The 17,910-nt window shown below is 38.5% G+C and overlaps 2 protein-coding genes across 2 annotated transcripts in view; one reads left to right on the top strand and one right to left on the bottom strand.

The window, feature by feature from the left end:
• Positions 1–2,635: 2,635 nt before the first annotated feature.
• LOC109209817 (protein BOBBER 1-like) lies at positions 2,636–3,004 on the top strand. The gene has a single exon (XM_019373161.1). The coding sequence runs from the start codon at positions 2,636–2,638 to the stop codon at positions 3,002–3,004; it is 369 nt and encodes a 122-aa protein (XP_019228706.1).
• A 181-nt stretch (positions 3,005–3,185) lies between these two features.
• Positions 3,186–17,910, bottom strand: part of LOC109209814 (probable inactive ATP-dependent zinc metalloprotease FTSHI 5, chloroplastic) — a 61,823-nt gene continuing 47,098 nt past the window's right edge. Inside the window, exons 14-19 of the mRNA XM_019373158.1 lie at positions 16,430–16,615; positions 16,259–16,333; positions 15,400–15,459; positions 10,636–10,743; positions 6,307–6,384; positions 3,186–3,779 (exon numbers count right to left, since the gene is read on the bottom strand). Of these exons, the coding sequence (XP_019228703.1) occupies positions 3,708–3,779; positions 6,307–6,384; positions 10,636–10,743; positions 15,400–15,459; positions 16,259–16,333; positions 16,430–16,615 (579 nt within the window). The 3' untranslated portion in view covers positions 3,186–3,707. The remainder of the gene's footprint in view (positions 3,780–6,306; positions 6,385–10,635; positions 10,744–15,399; positions 15,460–16,258; positions 16,334–16,429; positions 16,616–17,910) is intronic.

Consider the following 17,910-nt stretch of genomic DNA (forward strand, 5'->3'; position numbering starts at 1 on the left):
GAGCTATTATGCCACCATAAATAAAATTATTCTTAGATAGCCCATTTGAGCATATAAGTTTTTCTTTGGCACTCACATTACAAGTCGATTCCCATTTTGTTCTTAATTAAATCTTTTTGAACATTTACGTCTGAAAGCACTTAAGTCGCTAGAAGAGTAAGGTGAGGGTAGCTTTTGAGTGGAACCATGAAAAGACCAAAAGGTGCATGTATGTTTTGCTCTCTCTCTCTCTCTCTCTCTCTCTCTCTCTCTCTCTATATATATATATATATATATATATATATATATATATATAGACACACACACACACACATCTAAACATAAGTTAACCTATATTTGCTANACTAATGCTTAGTGTAATGTCAATCTATAAGTTAATTATAACTAATACACTTACTAATTACTATAAGCGACAAAAAAAAGTCTGTCGGTGTATATATATATATATATATATATATATATATAGAGAGAGAGAGAGAGAGAGAGAGAGAAAATACACCTCCTATTCATCGTGATTCGGGATAGTGAATGCATAGTTGTGCTTAAAGAAGAAAGGCCAAGTTGTATATGGTTTCGTGGCATTGCTTGATTTAGTCATGAAAAGTGTGTATTTGAAAGTTAAGTGCCGTGTATTAAAGTGCTTAGGAGGGTTAGTCACTATACCCAAAATATATCCTACACGTTCCTTAGCCTACATTACAACCCGTAAAGACCTAATTGATCTTAGACTTTGCGAGCTTGGATTAGTGAGGATATACACTACGGGCAAGCCTATGGTACAGCTACGGAATGCACATGAATTTCTTTGTGAGTGTGAGTGGTTCTTTATTCATATATGTGATGTCCTTAAATTATATCGAATGCATATTTGAATGTGTGGACGAAATATCCTCTCAATCGTTGGTGAGGCACATGATTCCATGACGGATAGGTGACATTATTAAACATCATGGTCGGGTGAGTGCACGAGTTGAGAGTGCTTATTGGCGATGGGTCGGTCTTTTAGGTTGGGTGGTTATGGGCAGGTTGTTTGAGCATTTTTAATTGGTCATTAATATTCCGGTATGTGAAAGTTGGAAAAGGTATGAATGCGTATGCAAGGGCTTAATTGTTAAGTGTAGTGTGTTGAATTACCATAGGTTCCTCCATTGTATGATTTCTTGCATGCATTGTTTGGTTAGCAAGGTTTTAGGCTCGAGGACAAGCAAGAGCTTAAGTGTGGGGTGGTGATGTTAGGCTAAAAATCCATGTTTTGCATGTAATTTGCTTTGCATTGTACCTCAATCTTGTTAACTTTGGTGTAAATATTTGTGACTCGAGCTTAATAATGGTGTTTATAAGTGTAGGAGTCAATTTGAAGTGATTTGGCAAGCTTGCATGCAAAGTGAGGTAAAAACAGAAGAATTTGAAGGGAGTATGATTTCGGTGCCCAGATTAGCACCAGGCACCAACCAAAACGCCAATGGCAAAATATCACAGAACTGGAAAAATTCGGTGTCCAGGTTGGCGCCAGACGCCAAGCGAGACGGCAAAGGGCGAATTTCATCCTAATTCGGCTAGGACTTGGTAGTTTCGATCCTACACGCCCCCAACATGTATAAAAGGGGTTCTAAACCTATTTCTTAAGGGTTAGGCATTATTGAAGAGACAAGAAGGCTACGGGAACACTTGGAAACAACGAATCACGAGAGTTTTCTGATCCCACTCTTCCTTAATCTGTATTTTAATGCTTTCAATTATTATTATGATTGTTTGTATGGTTATAAGTAGCTAAACTTTCTAATCTAGGGTTTGATGGAACCTATTGGGGGATGATTTTCCACTACGTTTAATATAAATTTGCCTTGATTTTTCTCTACATGTTCAACTATGTTTTCGTTATTGTTGACTGAAGGCCCCTTAATTGACTGTGACTATTTGGTGTGTATTGCTTGGAAAAGGGTACACATTTAGGTAGTTGTTGACCAACATCACTCCTAACGTATATGAGGAATCAATACGGAGGGTTTAAGTTGGGATTAGGAATAACGAAACCTTGGTGCGATCTTAGTGAGCGGTAAACTAGTACCAGCTAGCGTAATTCGGAAGAATACGTCTAGTAAATTGTTGTATTTGCTCGGAAGAGAATTACGACACCTAAAGTGCTCACGATCGGTAGAGAATATCTAGGCAAATTTATATGAGACATGGCGGGGAGGATTCCGACGAGAGGGAAAATCGTAACCCTAGACCCTCCCAATCTTGTCCACAACATTTGCCTTGATAGTATTATAATTACAACTTTTTAATTACCTTGCCTTTAGTTAGTAAACACTCAAAACATTATTTACCATTTCTAAAGGTTTGAGTACTTGAATTCTTGTGAAACTAGTGGTTGTATTTAGTAGATTAATTCCCTGTGGGATTCGACTCCGGACTTGTAAACTAAATTATATTTATAATGACCGCTAGACCTCTTAGCTTGATCACTTCTCCTCTCATCTTCTTAAAAGAAATGTTTAATATTCTTCAAGAATGGCAGTTCTTTCGGACTATACGGAAGAACAATCCATGAAGCCTATAAATAACGAAAAAGAAAATTCTTCTTCAGCACCCAAAGAAGAAGAAAACAAGAAGCTAAAGCCAAACAAGTCAAATGGCCTTGACATGGAGAATTATTTCCCTTCAAGAAGTCACCATCAATGTCCCAGTTCCTCCAGGTACAAAATCAAGATTCTTGGTTGCTGACATCAAGAATACTTCCCTCAAAGTTGGACTAAAGGGCCAACCACTAATCATAGATGGTGAACTTTTCAAGGCAGTGAAAGGTGATGACTATGTGTGCTATTGGAGTTTAGAAGATCAGAATGAAGTTTCAATTCTTTTTACTAAGCAAAACAAATGTGATTGGTGGAAGAGCTTGTTCAAAGGCGGACCAGAGATTGTTTCACATTCGTATGAGAGATTAGAGCTATTGTTGGAGTTTTTGGATTTCTTGGGGCTTTATTGTTTGGTCAATGCTTAAATCAATTACTACTGTTAATATATATATATACTTGTATACATAAAATTCGTTAATTTCAATATTGATTAACAAATACCTTTGTTTGCGTTGCTAGATGAAACGCTAAAAATGAAAATTCAATGTCAAAGGTTCAAACCTTGTATGAAGATCACTATGAAAGAATTAGTAAACAACTGACAGATTTTCTAAAAATTAATGCATTTCAATAGAATTCTGGTGGCATTGCTTTCCAAACCCTAGAAACTGACAGTAATTTATCAGCTCAAGTAATTGTGTACAGAGCAAGGCAAAAAGATTCTTACTAGTACTAAATAAACTTTTCCTAGAATAAAATTAGCAAAATATATATTAAGAAAATAAACAAAATCTCATCCAAGATGAGAAGGAAAAATGGATGCCATCTCTTCTCAACCTGAATCTACAAAGTGTAGTATTGCCCTATCCAGCACGTACCCCTATTTACCTTTTTCTCCAAACCCTCTTCTTACTCCTCATGAAGAGGCAGAGCAAAAGATAAATAAAATAAAATAAAAAGAAAGAAAACATAAATGAAAAAATAAAGAAATTAAAAGAAAAAGGAGGAAAAGAATTTACATCTTACATTGATAAATGGCTAAATAAATGCATGTGCTAAAATATCCAAATCAGACGGTGGACAACTGCAAGCATGAACGTGCCATAAGGTGATATGTGACATTCCTATTTAATTTGCAGCTGTTAGAAATGCCATTGATGAAGCTTTCCCGTTTTCTTCGAGGAAATTATCTAGCACAGGCTGCACAGGTAAAAGCTTTCTGTAAATTTGGCATACAAAAGAGAAGGATTGGTTATAAGCAGTGAAAGCATGACATAGATGAAGGAAATTCCGAGCTGAAGTTTCTGAGACATCTAGATTTAGTGTACACCAAGCATAGAAAAGCTCTTTAGGTTAGTTTAGTTTTTCACTGGGTCGCTCAATTCTTGATCAGCTCACAGGTACTAAAGAAATTGTGCCACAAGTTAAAGAAGCAGAGAACATATCCATTAACAGACCAAACAGTACAGTCACAAATCTTCAGTATCTTGTGGCTCTCAAATGATGAGGCAACTCTCAACCTTCAGCTCATCCATTGGGCTTGAAATTTGTAGATGAACTGTTTAGCACTATTTTCTCATGCCTAACTCTACAGGTTCAGAACTTATCAATTATCATCAAGCACCAACTAATGCTTTGTGGTGCCCAATTATCTCAACTAAAATTCTCTCAGCTCCCACACTTGGGGAAGAAACAATGTACATGACCGTAGGTTTACGCTATAGTTTTCTTATAAGCTGAAGATAATTGGTATACAGAAAAGAGAAGCATAACTGCCAGCTGTCAGGTTAAAGCAGGAATGCTCTTCCAGCATGGTAATCCAAATTGCAAAAAGAACAAAATTTCAGCATTCTCCAAAAATAGGATAAGAAGTTATGGAGGAACCAGCAAAAGATATTTACCGAACACTGGAAGCCTTGCACAATACTTATCAAGAATATTTTTGGCAGAAACTTAGGCTTACTGAGTAGAAGATTTGTCTTTTCTCTTTCAAGAAATTTCGCTTAACTTTGCAATCCACCAATGTTTGTTGTATGCAGATCAGAGATGTCTTTAAGCTCATTGTATATCACTATCTCTTATTGTGTTAACCTATAACATAGGATCTCAAACTAACTAGTATTACTGTCAAAGTGTGTGACCATCTCATCTAAAAGCTTAAGCTGTTACAGAGAACATACTTTTATTTACTTAATTATGTCTTCAACACACCTCCTCACGTGCAGGCTTGATTCTTTTTTATGAGCCAAACACGTAAAAATTCTTTTTGATATTTGGTGGTGGTGAGACTCGAACCCAGAACTCTTCCCGGCTCTGATACCATGTTGAAATGTGTGACCATCTCATCTAAAAGCTTAAGCCGTAAGGGAGAACACACTTTTATTTACTTAATTGTTGAATTATGTCTTCAACAATTATTTATTTCGATAGTGTCCTCTAGGTATTTCACGTCAAAGCAAGCATCTGGATTGCTTAAGTACACTAGATGATATTTCTTCATTGAACTACTTCTCAGGTTTATTTAGTCCATTAATAGACATTTATTAGCAACTTAGTCAGAAATTAACCTAGCATCATTCAGCTGTTTCTTCAAGCATGTCTGACGGCAATTTCTCCATATTTATTTAGGAAATCTAGCCAGTCCAGGGAGTCTCTTTTTGTTTGTGGTTAGGTCAGCCCGAGGTTAACTCCGTGTAATCTCTATCACAGAAGCTCTTTTCAGTGTTTGGCAAGTTGTAGAAGTGCTTAAAACACACCAAAAGCCATAAGCTGGGCAACTCCAACTTACCGCTTTTTGGCTTAAAAGTTGTTTTTGTTTGACCAATGATTTTACCTTTTTTATTCCTTACACTTTTCCATAATTTCCAAAAGAACCCTACATAACGAAAGGCCCCAACTCTACTAGTTTCGTTTCTTCTTCATTCCTCCACAAGTTTTCATCTTTGACTTCCATGGCTATTTCTATGGCATAAACCAGTGGTGTGCGCAACCTATCTTCCCACTGTTTTTGTTTTCTGTGCATCAGTTAGAAAGCAACCATCATATAGAGTATTCTTCTTTTTGTTGATATTCTTGAAACTCTCAAAAATTTAAAGCTTCTATAAGGATCTCATTTTATTTATGGAATTGAAAAAGATAATTGTGCCTAGTTGAGATTTGGTGGAGCTTTTGAAATTACGATCATTCTATGCAATTTCAGATGGTCTTCAAAGGGACAAGGATTCAGGATTGAGTCCCTTTTTTTTGAAAAAAAAAACATCCTCCTTTGTTAGTAGCAAGTTTCACAAATAATTTTTATTATATTTTTCTTGAAAATCTTTTTTTCTTTTTTTTGGGAGTTAGAGACTCTATTTTCTTTTACCAAACAAAAAGCAAACTTGTTAGTAGTAAAGAATAACAAACACTAATTATCAAAAAATAAAATCTAACCACAAACATTTCTAAAAAATTTAGAGAAAATTCTTTTAAAACAATATTTTTAATATTAACAGATTTAAGGACATTTCAGTAATTTTAACAGAAAAAGCGCTTAACGACACTTTTTCGCCAAACGCATCACTGCTTGTTTTCAGATTCAGTATTTTTATCCAAACACGTAACTACATATTCATAAAACCAGCTCCCGCACTTAAAAAGTGTTTTTAAGCCCTTGATGCTTTTATTCAGCTAACCCAAACGGGCCCCAAATTTATACATCACTTGTCCCCACAGGATTGAGAATCAGTACCTCATTATTTGCTTTCAAAAGGAAGAATGGTTCTTTTTCACGCAGCCCATCATTGTCAGCAAGAATTCTCTCCAGATCCTGCAAGTTAAAGAAGAATAGTGGCAATTAAAAGAAGCATCACGTAGAGAAAGTCAGTAAACAAGAAATGAACACAAAATCGAGTCATGTACTGAGGGTTGATACTTGGTACCTAAAGGCTTGGCCCCGTCCCGTTTGGAGAATGACCCCTTATGGCACGGCTTAGTCAGTTATTCTCGCAGTTCAGAAGCGAATGAACTACCAGAGTGCGTTGCTGCGAATGGGCTATATGACCATGACCCTTTCTTAATAAGTAAGAAATTAGAAATTAGTAGCAGATAGAGTGGCCTACACCGAAGGACGGCCAACCGGGGCCTCCACTGCGCCCTTTTGCCAGCGTAGATGAATCTTCTATCCAGATCTGATTTCGACCCATCTTCCAAGACACCTTCAACCAACCATAGAGATCAGGGGTGAGATATTCCATCTCGTCTTTCCGGATCAATAGCCCAAATCCCCATCTTTTCAAAATATGTCTTTTACTTCTTGTCTTCTAGCGAAAATGTCTGATACAAAGCCTTCGAGAGAGGCATATTTCGAATATAGAGGAGTGAAACCAGATCTGATTTCGACCCGTCTTCCAAGACACCTTCAACCGGCCTAACTCCATTCACTGATGAACCCTTAACCTCGGGCAGCTAGACCCCTAAAATGCTCGGTACTTTAAGGTGGGGAAACCAATCCGAGTAGGACCCCTTAATTAAATTCAAGTAGTCCACATCATCCTGCGCTCGAGAAATACGTTGGGCCTTTGGAGAAGCAAGTAATCCATTTCTATCTCTTTCCTCAGGTATTAAGGTTCCTGCCCTTCGTAAAAGGTGGCCGGCCATTCGTCAAGGCCTAGGAATCCGCTGGACATCTCAGCGACGACCTAAAAAGAAAGCGGTTAGGCAACCTTCCATTGCTGCGGCTGGCCCTCCAGCCCTGAAGTAGTTTGTAAGCCCATTTTAACGTGTGGGTGGCCCCAAAGCGGAATTGACCGGTGGTGCTTGGTCGAAGCTCCAGTAGGTAGCTCGATGGTGTGAAAACACTTCCTGCTGTCGAATTCCAAAAACCAGCGAGAGGTTCCCGCGACTTTCCCTTCCTATCGGCTTCGGACCGAAAGAGAGATGGAATCCAGGGAGTTGAAGAGTAAGAAAAGGTCTTCCCCTTAGACCTTTAGACCTGACCAATAGAAGCCACTGGTTCTTGAAAGCTATCAATCCCCGCTTCTCCCTCTCGCCGGATCGATATATCGTACGACGTAATGGAGATCTTGAAACCGGTGAGGAGGGCTTTACGCCTGTCCTTGAAGGTTTCAGTGCCAGTAAGGCGAGCCTAGAGTAGCAGCCTATTACGTTTTTTCAGGGCAGATCTTTTCATCCTCCGCCAACAAGCAGAGCCTTTCGAGTGACTTTTTTCTTTGCTCTTCGACAGCCCTAACAAGTCACTTGAAGCTCTGCGTTGTCGGAATCTCTGGTTCGATCAGGACGAGGAGTCCCATTCATTCGTTGGGGTAGGTAGAGTCCTTCGCTCGTATGCTTGGCATTACTCCTCCGAAAGGCAATTGAAACAAGTCCCTGCACCTCGTGTTCATGATATCTACATTCAACTGTGCCCCGGAGGGCGCCCGACAGCGTCTTGACCCCCATCGCGGATAGGAGTACTCATACTCAAGGACCGGAAGCTCTCACAGCGTCAAGGCAAAGAATAACTCCTATTGGAAGAAGTGGGCGGGATTGGTCATCTTCTAGCTTACTCTGCTAGAACTATTGTGACTTCCATGCTACTAAGCTAATAAGTTTTAGGGGACTGCTAAGAGGTATGCAACTCGTTGGATGGACATTGGGGATTCTGAATCTGACCGCACTTTCCTCAGGTCGAACGGCAATGCCAACAAACACCTTTTCTCCTTAGCCAACCAAAGTCTTCTGATCCCGAATAACTAAATAGCGTCAGTGAGGATGCCCATGCGCAGTCCCAGTAGCTTCTAAAAGCGAAAAGCCTAGAAGACTAGATTGTCAGACTCGGAGGTAGCAGTAAAAACTCTGTCTCCAGAGAAGGCAGTCTGCTAACGCCTTATCTTCCTATTTATAAGTCGACTTCCTTTTTAAAGATCACTCAACGATGTGGCAAATCCCCTTTTTTAAGCCTATCTGATAAAGTGACTCCCGGGTAGAGAAAGTGCTGGCAGAAAGGAGCTCTCAGAACCTGCGGGGGTACCCCTTGTCTCCCGCTCAAAGCTTCTCGTATACTCGGCAAAAAAGGAATCGAATATCATTAAGAATATCTTAACATTTTTTATTTCTCTTTAGTTTCTTTCTTAAGTAGCTTATTAGCTTGAAAGAAGGTTCTCCCCTTAGGACCGACTACAACAAGCTCGCGATTCTCTAATAGATGGTCAGAACTTCATCTGGGTTCGAATCCTACTGAGAGGTCCACAAATGCTTTATTCGATCACTTTTCGCTAGCCTTAGTGAGTGATGAGATAACGTATGATCCGTGCGCTTACCTAGATGCGGTGCTTGTCCCTCGAAGCTGGGTCAGCTAGACCTAAGTAAGTAGGCATCGAAGGAGGATTGTAGAGTCCAAATAGCGTATTTCCGGTTAGGGGCCTAAGACTCACTATAGCAATCTGGGGCCGGAATACCTGGACCTCGGGTTAGAAGGCAGATTCCGCTCTTGGGTTCATAACCGGTCCTATTGAATTAGTTGCACATGAGTACGGTCTTCTCGTTTCTTTCTATCTGACAGGACAAACAAAGAAATAGGAAGGGATGAGTTTTCCACGAGACGATCTTTATTTGAAATATGAGCCGCCCATCTAACAAAAAAATATTCATATATTCTCGCTCATCCACGGGTTTTTCCCAAGCCAAAACCTACTCCTAACAAGTTGCTGGATCGAAGTAGTACATTATACATCTGCCCGCCAACAGCGGAGGGGTTCGATTCCCGTTATACGCGATGTGGCGAAAAAGACTGATTCAACGAGATATGCCTGCTTGTCGAGAGGGTGATTTCATACCTTACTACTCCCCTCCGTCACCCTTCCATCTCCCCGGAAAGCGCCTTCGTTCCGCATCAAAACAACTCATCTCAGAATATATTGTAAAAGACCCTTGGGATAATCCTACCCTAGTTGATATTGGGAAAAAAATCATATGAAGAAAGTATACAGGGAGAAAACACGAATTATGAATAATGTATGAAGATATGTTTAGGACTTGAGGGTTGGTAAATGTCATAGTGAAAGGGCAATGTATTAATCCTACTCTCCAATAGCCACTGAAAATGGACGAAAGCTAGTACTCCTGTTAAACAATTGAGGCAAACTTGAAATATAGATATTTCCCAAGAATTTTTACACAATACTGAATTTCAATGGGGAAAGTCACAATTTTCAATGTGCTGCTTACTTGACCAGAGCTTATAATTCATTATATATTTTAATATTGTTGCCTCTTTCTGGTAACCATTCCAATGGAACCACTTCTTTGTGTGATGGTCGTAAGACGTTATTCTTCTGACGACTTCTCCAGGATTTTTTTGTGTTGATGCTCCGGAAACATTCTCGTTACAATTTACACACCAATTAAACTACACTAATTATATTACCGTACCACTTTTTGGTGTCTCAGATTAATTCCCTTCTGTGTGTGCTACAAGAAACATTTTCTTTAACTATGCAATTACCAGCAATTTTTGAGGGGTAAAACATCAGCACCATTTTTCTTCCTGTAATTGCTCACTATTTCGTGAAACAATTTGGGCGACTCGCCAACAATTTGAAGGGGCATAGTTAAAGTTAAGAGAATCAGTGAAAAATTGTATATTTGTATAGAATCGTTTTAGTGATTTTAACAGAATAATTTGGAATTCCAAATCAAAGCTCCTAGCTGAGGAGCGGGAGCCTCCTTGTATGTTGATAACTACCAGTGCAATGAGATATTTGTCTTCTCTTCTTCTATTTCTACAGCTTTATCCAGGAATTATATGTTTAGGAATTTAAGCAGGTCTGGTTTTATTTAATCACTGAGGACTCACTTAGATTTTGTGATTTGCAAAGGGCAAAGCAAGATCACAAGAATTACAGAAAACCTTGTTCATGCAAAATAGAATGCCAAAGTGCTATCCCAACCAAAAACCTCAAACTATTAAGACCCAGAGGCACCATGAAGAACTAAGTTAAAAAAAGGACGAATTTCAGATAATTTTATTTTAATTTAGTTTTTGCAAAAATTTCAAACACATACTTCTGCATCAACTTACCTTTCTTGTCAAGATTTCATACTTGAGCAGGTCCTCTACAATCTTCTCTAGCACTTCTCGATTTCTCTGTAGCATTTGTTTTGCTTTATCATAAGCCATATAGTATATCTGCGCCAAAAAATCAAGGCAGACAATTATTGAATTAAGGAGCTTGTTATTGAACAAGGTATGGGAAAATAGTTGATGTCTTATTCCATGAAGTAATCAGTATATATACATGTACAGAATCCTAACTATAGAAAGAATCAAAAAAGGAAAATCCTACAGATATGCTATCAAATCCCTTAGTTATGCTATCATGTATATAACAACGAATATGACTACATTCATTCTTTAACACTCCCCCTCAAGCTAGAGCATAGATATTGATCATGCCCAGCTTGTTACAAAGGTAATCAACTCGAGTTCCACTCAATGCCTTGGTGAACAAATCAGCTAGTTGCTCTCCCGTCTTCACATAGCCAGTGGAAATCAAATTTTCTTGAATCTTCTCACGAATGAAATGACAGTCAACCTCAAGACGTTTAGTTCCGTTATGATACACCGGATTTGAGGCAATACGAAGAGCATCTTGATTATCACACCTGAATTTTGTTGGTGTATAATAGTTCAACCCAATTTCAGTTAAAAGGTGATGTATCCACATAATCTCGGACGTAAACTGTGACATATATCTATGCTCAGATTCTGCACTGGATCGAGATACACCATTTTGCTTCTTACTCCTCCATGATATCAGATTCCCGCCAACAAAAACACAATATCCTGTAGTAGATCTTCTATCAATTTTCGATCCAACCCAATCAGCATCAGTAAAACACTCAACACAAGTATGGCCGTGATTGCTATAAAATATGCCAAGTCCATGAGCTCCTTTCAAGTAACATAGAATATGATCCAAAGCTTCCCAATGTGTGATCGTAGGCACGGACATGAACTAGCTAACAACACTCACCGCAAAAGAAATATCTGGACAAGTCACCGTGAGGTAGTTTAACTTTCCAACTAACCTCCTATATCTCTCTGGATCATTAAAAGGATCACCATCATCTTTCATTAGATGCACATTGGGAACCATTGGAGTACTGCACGGTTTGCCTGTCAACTTTCTAGTTTCTGAAAGTAGGTCAAGAATATACTTTCTTTGAGACAAAAAAATTCCCTTCTTTCTTCTATTTACTTCTACTCCTAAAAAGTATTTCAACTGGCCCAAATCCTTTGTACGGAACCTAGCATGCAGGACAAACTTAACGGAAGAGATTCCCGCATAATCACTTCCTGTGATGACAATGTCATCAACATATACAACGAGGCTGGTAGACGACTGAATGATCACATTTGCTCATTTCCAGCCTAACTCCTGAATTGCCTCACTGAACCTGCCAAACCAAGCCCAGGGACTCTACTTCAAGCCATATAAGGACTTCTTTAAATGACAGACTTTCCCACACACCCCCTGAGCAACAAAACCTGGTGGCTGCTCCATATACACTTCCTCTTGAAGATCACCATGAAGGAATGCATTATTGATATCCAACTGATATAAAGGCCAATTCTGAGAAGTGACTAAAGAAATAAACAAGGAGACAAAAGTGAGTTTGGCAACTGGGAGAAAGTGTCTGAATAATCCACCCCATAAGTCTGAGCATACCCTTTAGCCACAAGTCTGGCCTCAAGTCTTGGCACGGAACCATCTGGATTCTTTAACTATAAAGACCCACTAACATCCCACCGGTTTCTTTCCCTTGGGTAAATTCACCAAATCCCACGTGTGGTTATCCTCTAAGGCATGTATTTCCTCAAGCATTGCATCGACCATCCAGGATGATTCAAAGCCTCATTCAGTGTTTTGGGTATAGAGACGGAGTCTAAAGAAGCAATCACAGATCTAGACGTAGAGGATAAGCGGTCATAGTAAATAAAATTAGCAATGAAATATGTGGATTTGCAATTTCGTGTACCTTTGCAAAGAGCAATAGGAAGGTCAACGTTCTCTGAAGGTTCAGGCGAAGGAGGATCTGATGATGAAGGAACTGGTGCAGGACATGTATTATTGGTCTCGCCTACTCGAGTAAACTTGAACAATTGACGATCTTGCTAATGCAGACGGAGTAGGTGGTGACCGTATAATAGTCGATTGATGCTCAATAGAAGAACTAAGTGATGGAGGAACATCATCTAATTGTTGTGTCAAAGCATGGGTAACCTGATAGACTAGCCATTCATCTTCCTCCCTTGACTTGTACAAATTGGAGGTGCATAGAGCAATGGTGTAGTCTCTGAAAATACCACATCTGTTGACACCAGATACTTGCCAAGTTCAGTAGAATAACACAAATATCCCTTCTGAAGGCGAGAATAGCCCAAGAAGACACATTTCAATGCCTTCGGATCCAATTTGGTAACAAATGGTCTAACATCTCGAACATAACATGTGCTTCCAAATAACATAGGTTCCGCTGGAAATAGTGACTTATTTAGAAAAAGAACATTGTAAGGCATATTACCAACAAGCACCGTAGATGGCATGTGATTAATCAGAAGACGAGCAATAGAGAACAAATCGGCCCAAAACCGTTTAGAGACCTTCATTTGAAACATAAGTGCCTGAGCTGTCTCAAATAGATGCCTATTCTTCCTCTCAGCATCTCCATTTTAAGACTGTGCATCAACACATGTAGACTGATGGAGAATACCATGTTGTCTCATGTAGGACTGAAATAGTTTTGACATGTATTCTTTAGCGTTATCACTCTGTAGAATCCGTACCGAAGCATTAAATTGAGTTGACTTCAGCAGAAAAGGCAAAAAAATGAGTAAACACTTCAGAGCGGCTCTTCATAAAATAAATGCAAGTCATTCGAGAGAAATCATTCACAAAGGTAACAAAATACTTATGCCCAGTTTTGGAAATAACGGGACTTGGTCCTCAAACATCAGAATGAACTAACTAAAAGCTGACTCAACCCGCTTATTAACCCTTGGACCTACCGAGCTACGATGGTGCTTTCCCCTGATTTCATATTTTGGTGAAAGAACTCCTTTGATTCATCGAAAATGTCGCTTGGATCAGATGCTTTTGGTTCTAAAACTATGGTATCCAGTAATTCAAACCAAGTAATTACAACAGAAACATTAGTACGTAGTGCAACATGCCTCTCTTGATCCTCATTTGTTCAGTTATAGTGCAAAAGACAAGGCATTCAAGATCACCTAATTAAACAAGCTATGTGTATTGAAGAGAAAGTTCGAGCAGAATGAGAAATGATCGATGCTCAATTGTCTAGCCTCTTATGGAACACTATTGATTCTAAAATGATGCCTTTGTTTCATCCATCCTAGACCTGCTTTTTAGTTTGGGAAAAGGCTCATGCCCTATACACAAATGACATCTCTTGCTTTTATAATGTGATTTCTAGTTGACTAAACCATCGAACCCCTTCCTTCTTTCTTTCTAATATAAATGACACAAAATAACCATTCTCTAACTACTAGGGACAGTAATGTAAATAAATAAACATAGTAATTACTCCCTCCTTTTCAATTTATGTGTCTTACTTTTCTTTTTCGTGTGTTTCAAAAAGAATGTCTCTTACTATATTTAGTAACTCTTTAACTCCAACTTTCTACGTGACATTATTAATACCACAAGATTCAAGGATATTTTGGTACATTATACACATCTTTAGTTTAAGACCACAAGGTTTAAAAGTATTCTTACTTCTTTAAACTTCGTGCCTAGTTAAACTAAGACACATAAATTGAAACGAAAGGAGTAACAAATAAACACAATTACATTTAGGCTATATTTCATCCTTGCCTCTATGGTTGTACACCCTGGTAGCTTGAGCATGTCTAATAAACCAAGTAATACTCCAATATATTCAACTACTCGAAGATTAGAGATCCACGAAATACCATGACAATTTCTTAGTGGTAATCAAGTTGCACTGCATATTTGCGACAAATGCTATATAAAGATGTTTTTAGAGAACCAAACATATCAAAAGCAACTGTCATTTTGGTAGAGAAAAGAAAACATTGGCCCTAGATTTATAAAACAAATGACCAACAATAACAACTATGCCTCAATCCCAAACAAGTTAGGGTTGGCCATATGGATCCCCAAATATCATGTATCTCCATTTAAATTCATCTTAGGCCAACACTACACAAAATAAAATTGTAAAACCAAAAACCCAACTGGCTAAACCAAATGATCAACTGACAAAAATATTCAACAAGTCACTTATAAGCCACTGGATTAGCTGCATAAGCAACAAGCCTGATGCATATAACACGCATGCAACCAACCAAGGAAGAGTGTTATGGGTGTACTTGGTTAAACTTCTACCTAGATAAACGTGCAAATACAATAGTGTGATATGAGTGTCCTATATATACATTTATCCAAATACCTGAACTTAACCTTTGTTTTCACACATTCTCCCAATCTTTTCTCTTATTTCTTATCAAAGATGTTAAACCCTTCTGATAATAAGCCCAAGCACACACTATGACTACTACATGTAGAGTTTAGCTGAAGTCAAGCCAGATGGTGGGAGCTGTAAGAAGAGGCCAAAAAGATAGTTCTTACTGACTCTGGATATTTGGATTTATTACAAAGATTAAGTACCATTTCTGGCCCACAGTTCCATTGAAGCAAGAAAAATTTGCACATAGAATTCTCAGATAACAAGAAAATAATGTTTCATATCATCAGTCGAAACGACCAGGGAGAATACTCAATAGGTAGCTTTATACCTTTTCCACTTTTGCAGCCATCTCATATTCAAAATGGTTTCCCATACTCAAAGCTGTGACCTATTCAGAGCAGCAACACGAAAAAGAACACAATGAGACAAAAATATATCAATGAAAAAAGAGCAAATTAGTCACGCACCAAGATATACAGCGTTAATCAGTTACTTATGTTTGACAAATATTTTAACATGCACACATATATATACATTTGGGCTCCCATTTCCATGTGCAAATCTTTTTGGCAAGATATTTTCGTGGCAGAGATGTGGTTCACCCATTAGCGTCGAGGTGAATTATCTTCTGGTTTGGTTCCACCGCTAACTGTTTGCAGCCAAGGTCATCATAGCAAACAAAGTGAAGTGGCTCACAAGCTAACTTGTAACATTTCATTAATATGTTAGGGGTCGTTTGATATGAGGTATAAGAAGGTATAAGGGTGGTATAAAAATTTAATACCACCTTAATACTTTGTTTGGTTAGTAAACCAGGTATAAGTTATCCCGGTGTTAATTTTAACATTGGGATAACTTATACCTTATAAAAGGTGGGGTAATTAACACCGGTATAACTTATACCTTCTTCTTAGAAATTATGCAATTGTCATTCTTAATACAACATACCAAACAATGAATAAACAACAATCCCAGCATAACTTATCCCAATATAACTTATACCGGCATAACTTATACCAGTGTAAACATATTCCAACCAAACGACCCCTTAATGTCTTAGGAAAGAGAAATGGTTCATGAAAACTATGGGATATCAAACTTTAGTGAAGATACAAAGGGGAAAAATCTTTGAATGAAATAACAGATCATGCAGTCAAGAATAAGATGGGGAAAATAAAGGTAAATACCGAATTGCCATGATGGTAAATCGTAGGACTATCATCGGGGCCCCAACCATATTGAATCACCATCCTTGTAGCTATCTGTCAGAAAATACTATGAATTATTAGGTCCCAGTATCCGCAGCAGAGTATATGAGAGAATTACAGTTCAGGAGGGCAAGAAGAGAATTTTACAACCTCTTGTGCCTGCTTCAGCTCTGATGAAGAAAGAATGTTTTCTTCCCCAAATGGAAGCAATAGCTGCGCCGCAACATAAGAACCAAAGCAAAAAACTAGTCTTTTTTCAAGATATGATCTTGATTCAACATTCCCACTGATAGAACCTTCATTTTTAGCTTTGGTGATCTTAGTACACCCAATTCCCTGAAATCAGCAGGCCCAAACTTTGTAAAAGTCAACATCTTCGGGACAGACCAAACACACATCCAATGAGGCAATCTTTCATGGGTTTAGGTAGGAACATTAGTTGTAAGCACACCTCTATGTGTCACTATGTGAAATCACCAAAAGGTATAGGGGAAAAATACATAAGGAGTTAATGGGAGTGTCAGCGTACAACTCACCCAACCTTATGGAAGACTGATCAAACCACAGGGGCAGCAAAGGAGATTTGTTACTTGAAAAAGCAGGGAGGATAATGCGGATAGATAAACCCCCAAAGAGGGTTTCAGTACTAAATATGCTCCACTCTTACAAGGGTAAAAAGAAATTACATAAGCATTACAACAACAACAACAACAACAATAACAACACCTCTGTCCCAAACAAAGTCGGGGTTCCTTCAAGCTCAACTCATATCATCATCATGCCAAAATAAAATAATAATAGTGAAAATAAGTTTTATATAAAAGAAAAATAGTAACATTTAAAGCATATCCCTAAGACCCTAACTAGTAAGTTTCACCTATATGGATCGCTATCTTCCATTATGCCTATTTTTAGCTAAGTCTACACTGGTTCCAAGAATTTGTAGGTCTAAACAACTTCTTTCCATGTAATTATAGGTCTACCTTGTCATGTGGTCCATATCTGCATCAGTGTCAACCTCACCTAATGTGTTTGTGGAAGAGAGACAGATCTTGGATGCAGCTTTGATGGCAAATGAAGTTGTGGACTCTAGAAGGAAAAAAGGAAAACTTGAGAAGGCTTTTGATCATGCTAATTGGGAGTTTCTGGATCTTTTAATGGTGATGATGGGATTCAGTGAAAGATGGAGAAGATGAATCAAGGTTTGCATTTCCACTGTCAGATTCTCTGTTCTTGTCAATGGTAGCCTGTGTGGTTTTTTTGGTAGCTCGAGGGGCCTCAGACAAGGGAACCCCTTATCCTTTATGCTATTTATTCTGGAAGCTCTGAGCAAGATAACGAATAGGGCAGCGAGTGGTGGTTATTTGAGGGGTTTCACGGCTTTGATTAGGGAGCATAGTACTGTAAGGGTTTCAAACTTGCTCTTTGCAGATGACACATTGGCTATTTTTTTGTGATGCAGATAATAACCGGCTGACATACTTGAAACAAGTTCCTAAGTGGTTTCAGATCGTGCCAGGTCTCAAAATCAACATCAGCAAGTGTGAGATTTTCCTAGTAGGCGAGGTAGACAACATTGAAGAACTAGCACAAGTATCAATGATAAGGTGGACTCTTATTTACCTACTGGG

The sequence above is a fragment of the Nicotiana attenuata genome, unplaced genomic scaffold (assembly GCF_001879085.1).
Source record: "Nicotiana attenuata strain UT unplaced genomic scaffold, NIATTr2, whole genome shotgun sequence".
NCBI lineage: Eukaryota > Viridiplantae > Streptophyta > Magnoliopsida > Solanales > Solanaceae > Nicotiana > Nicotiana attenuata.

Bases quoted from the DNA above. Each gene is read 5' to 3' on its own strand.
- LOC109209817 (XM_019373161.1), top strand. From the start codon at position 2,636: ATGGCCTTGACATGGAGAATTATTTCCCTTCAAGAAGTCACCATCAAT.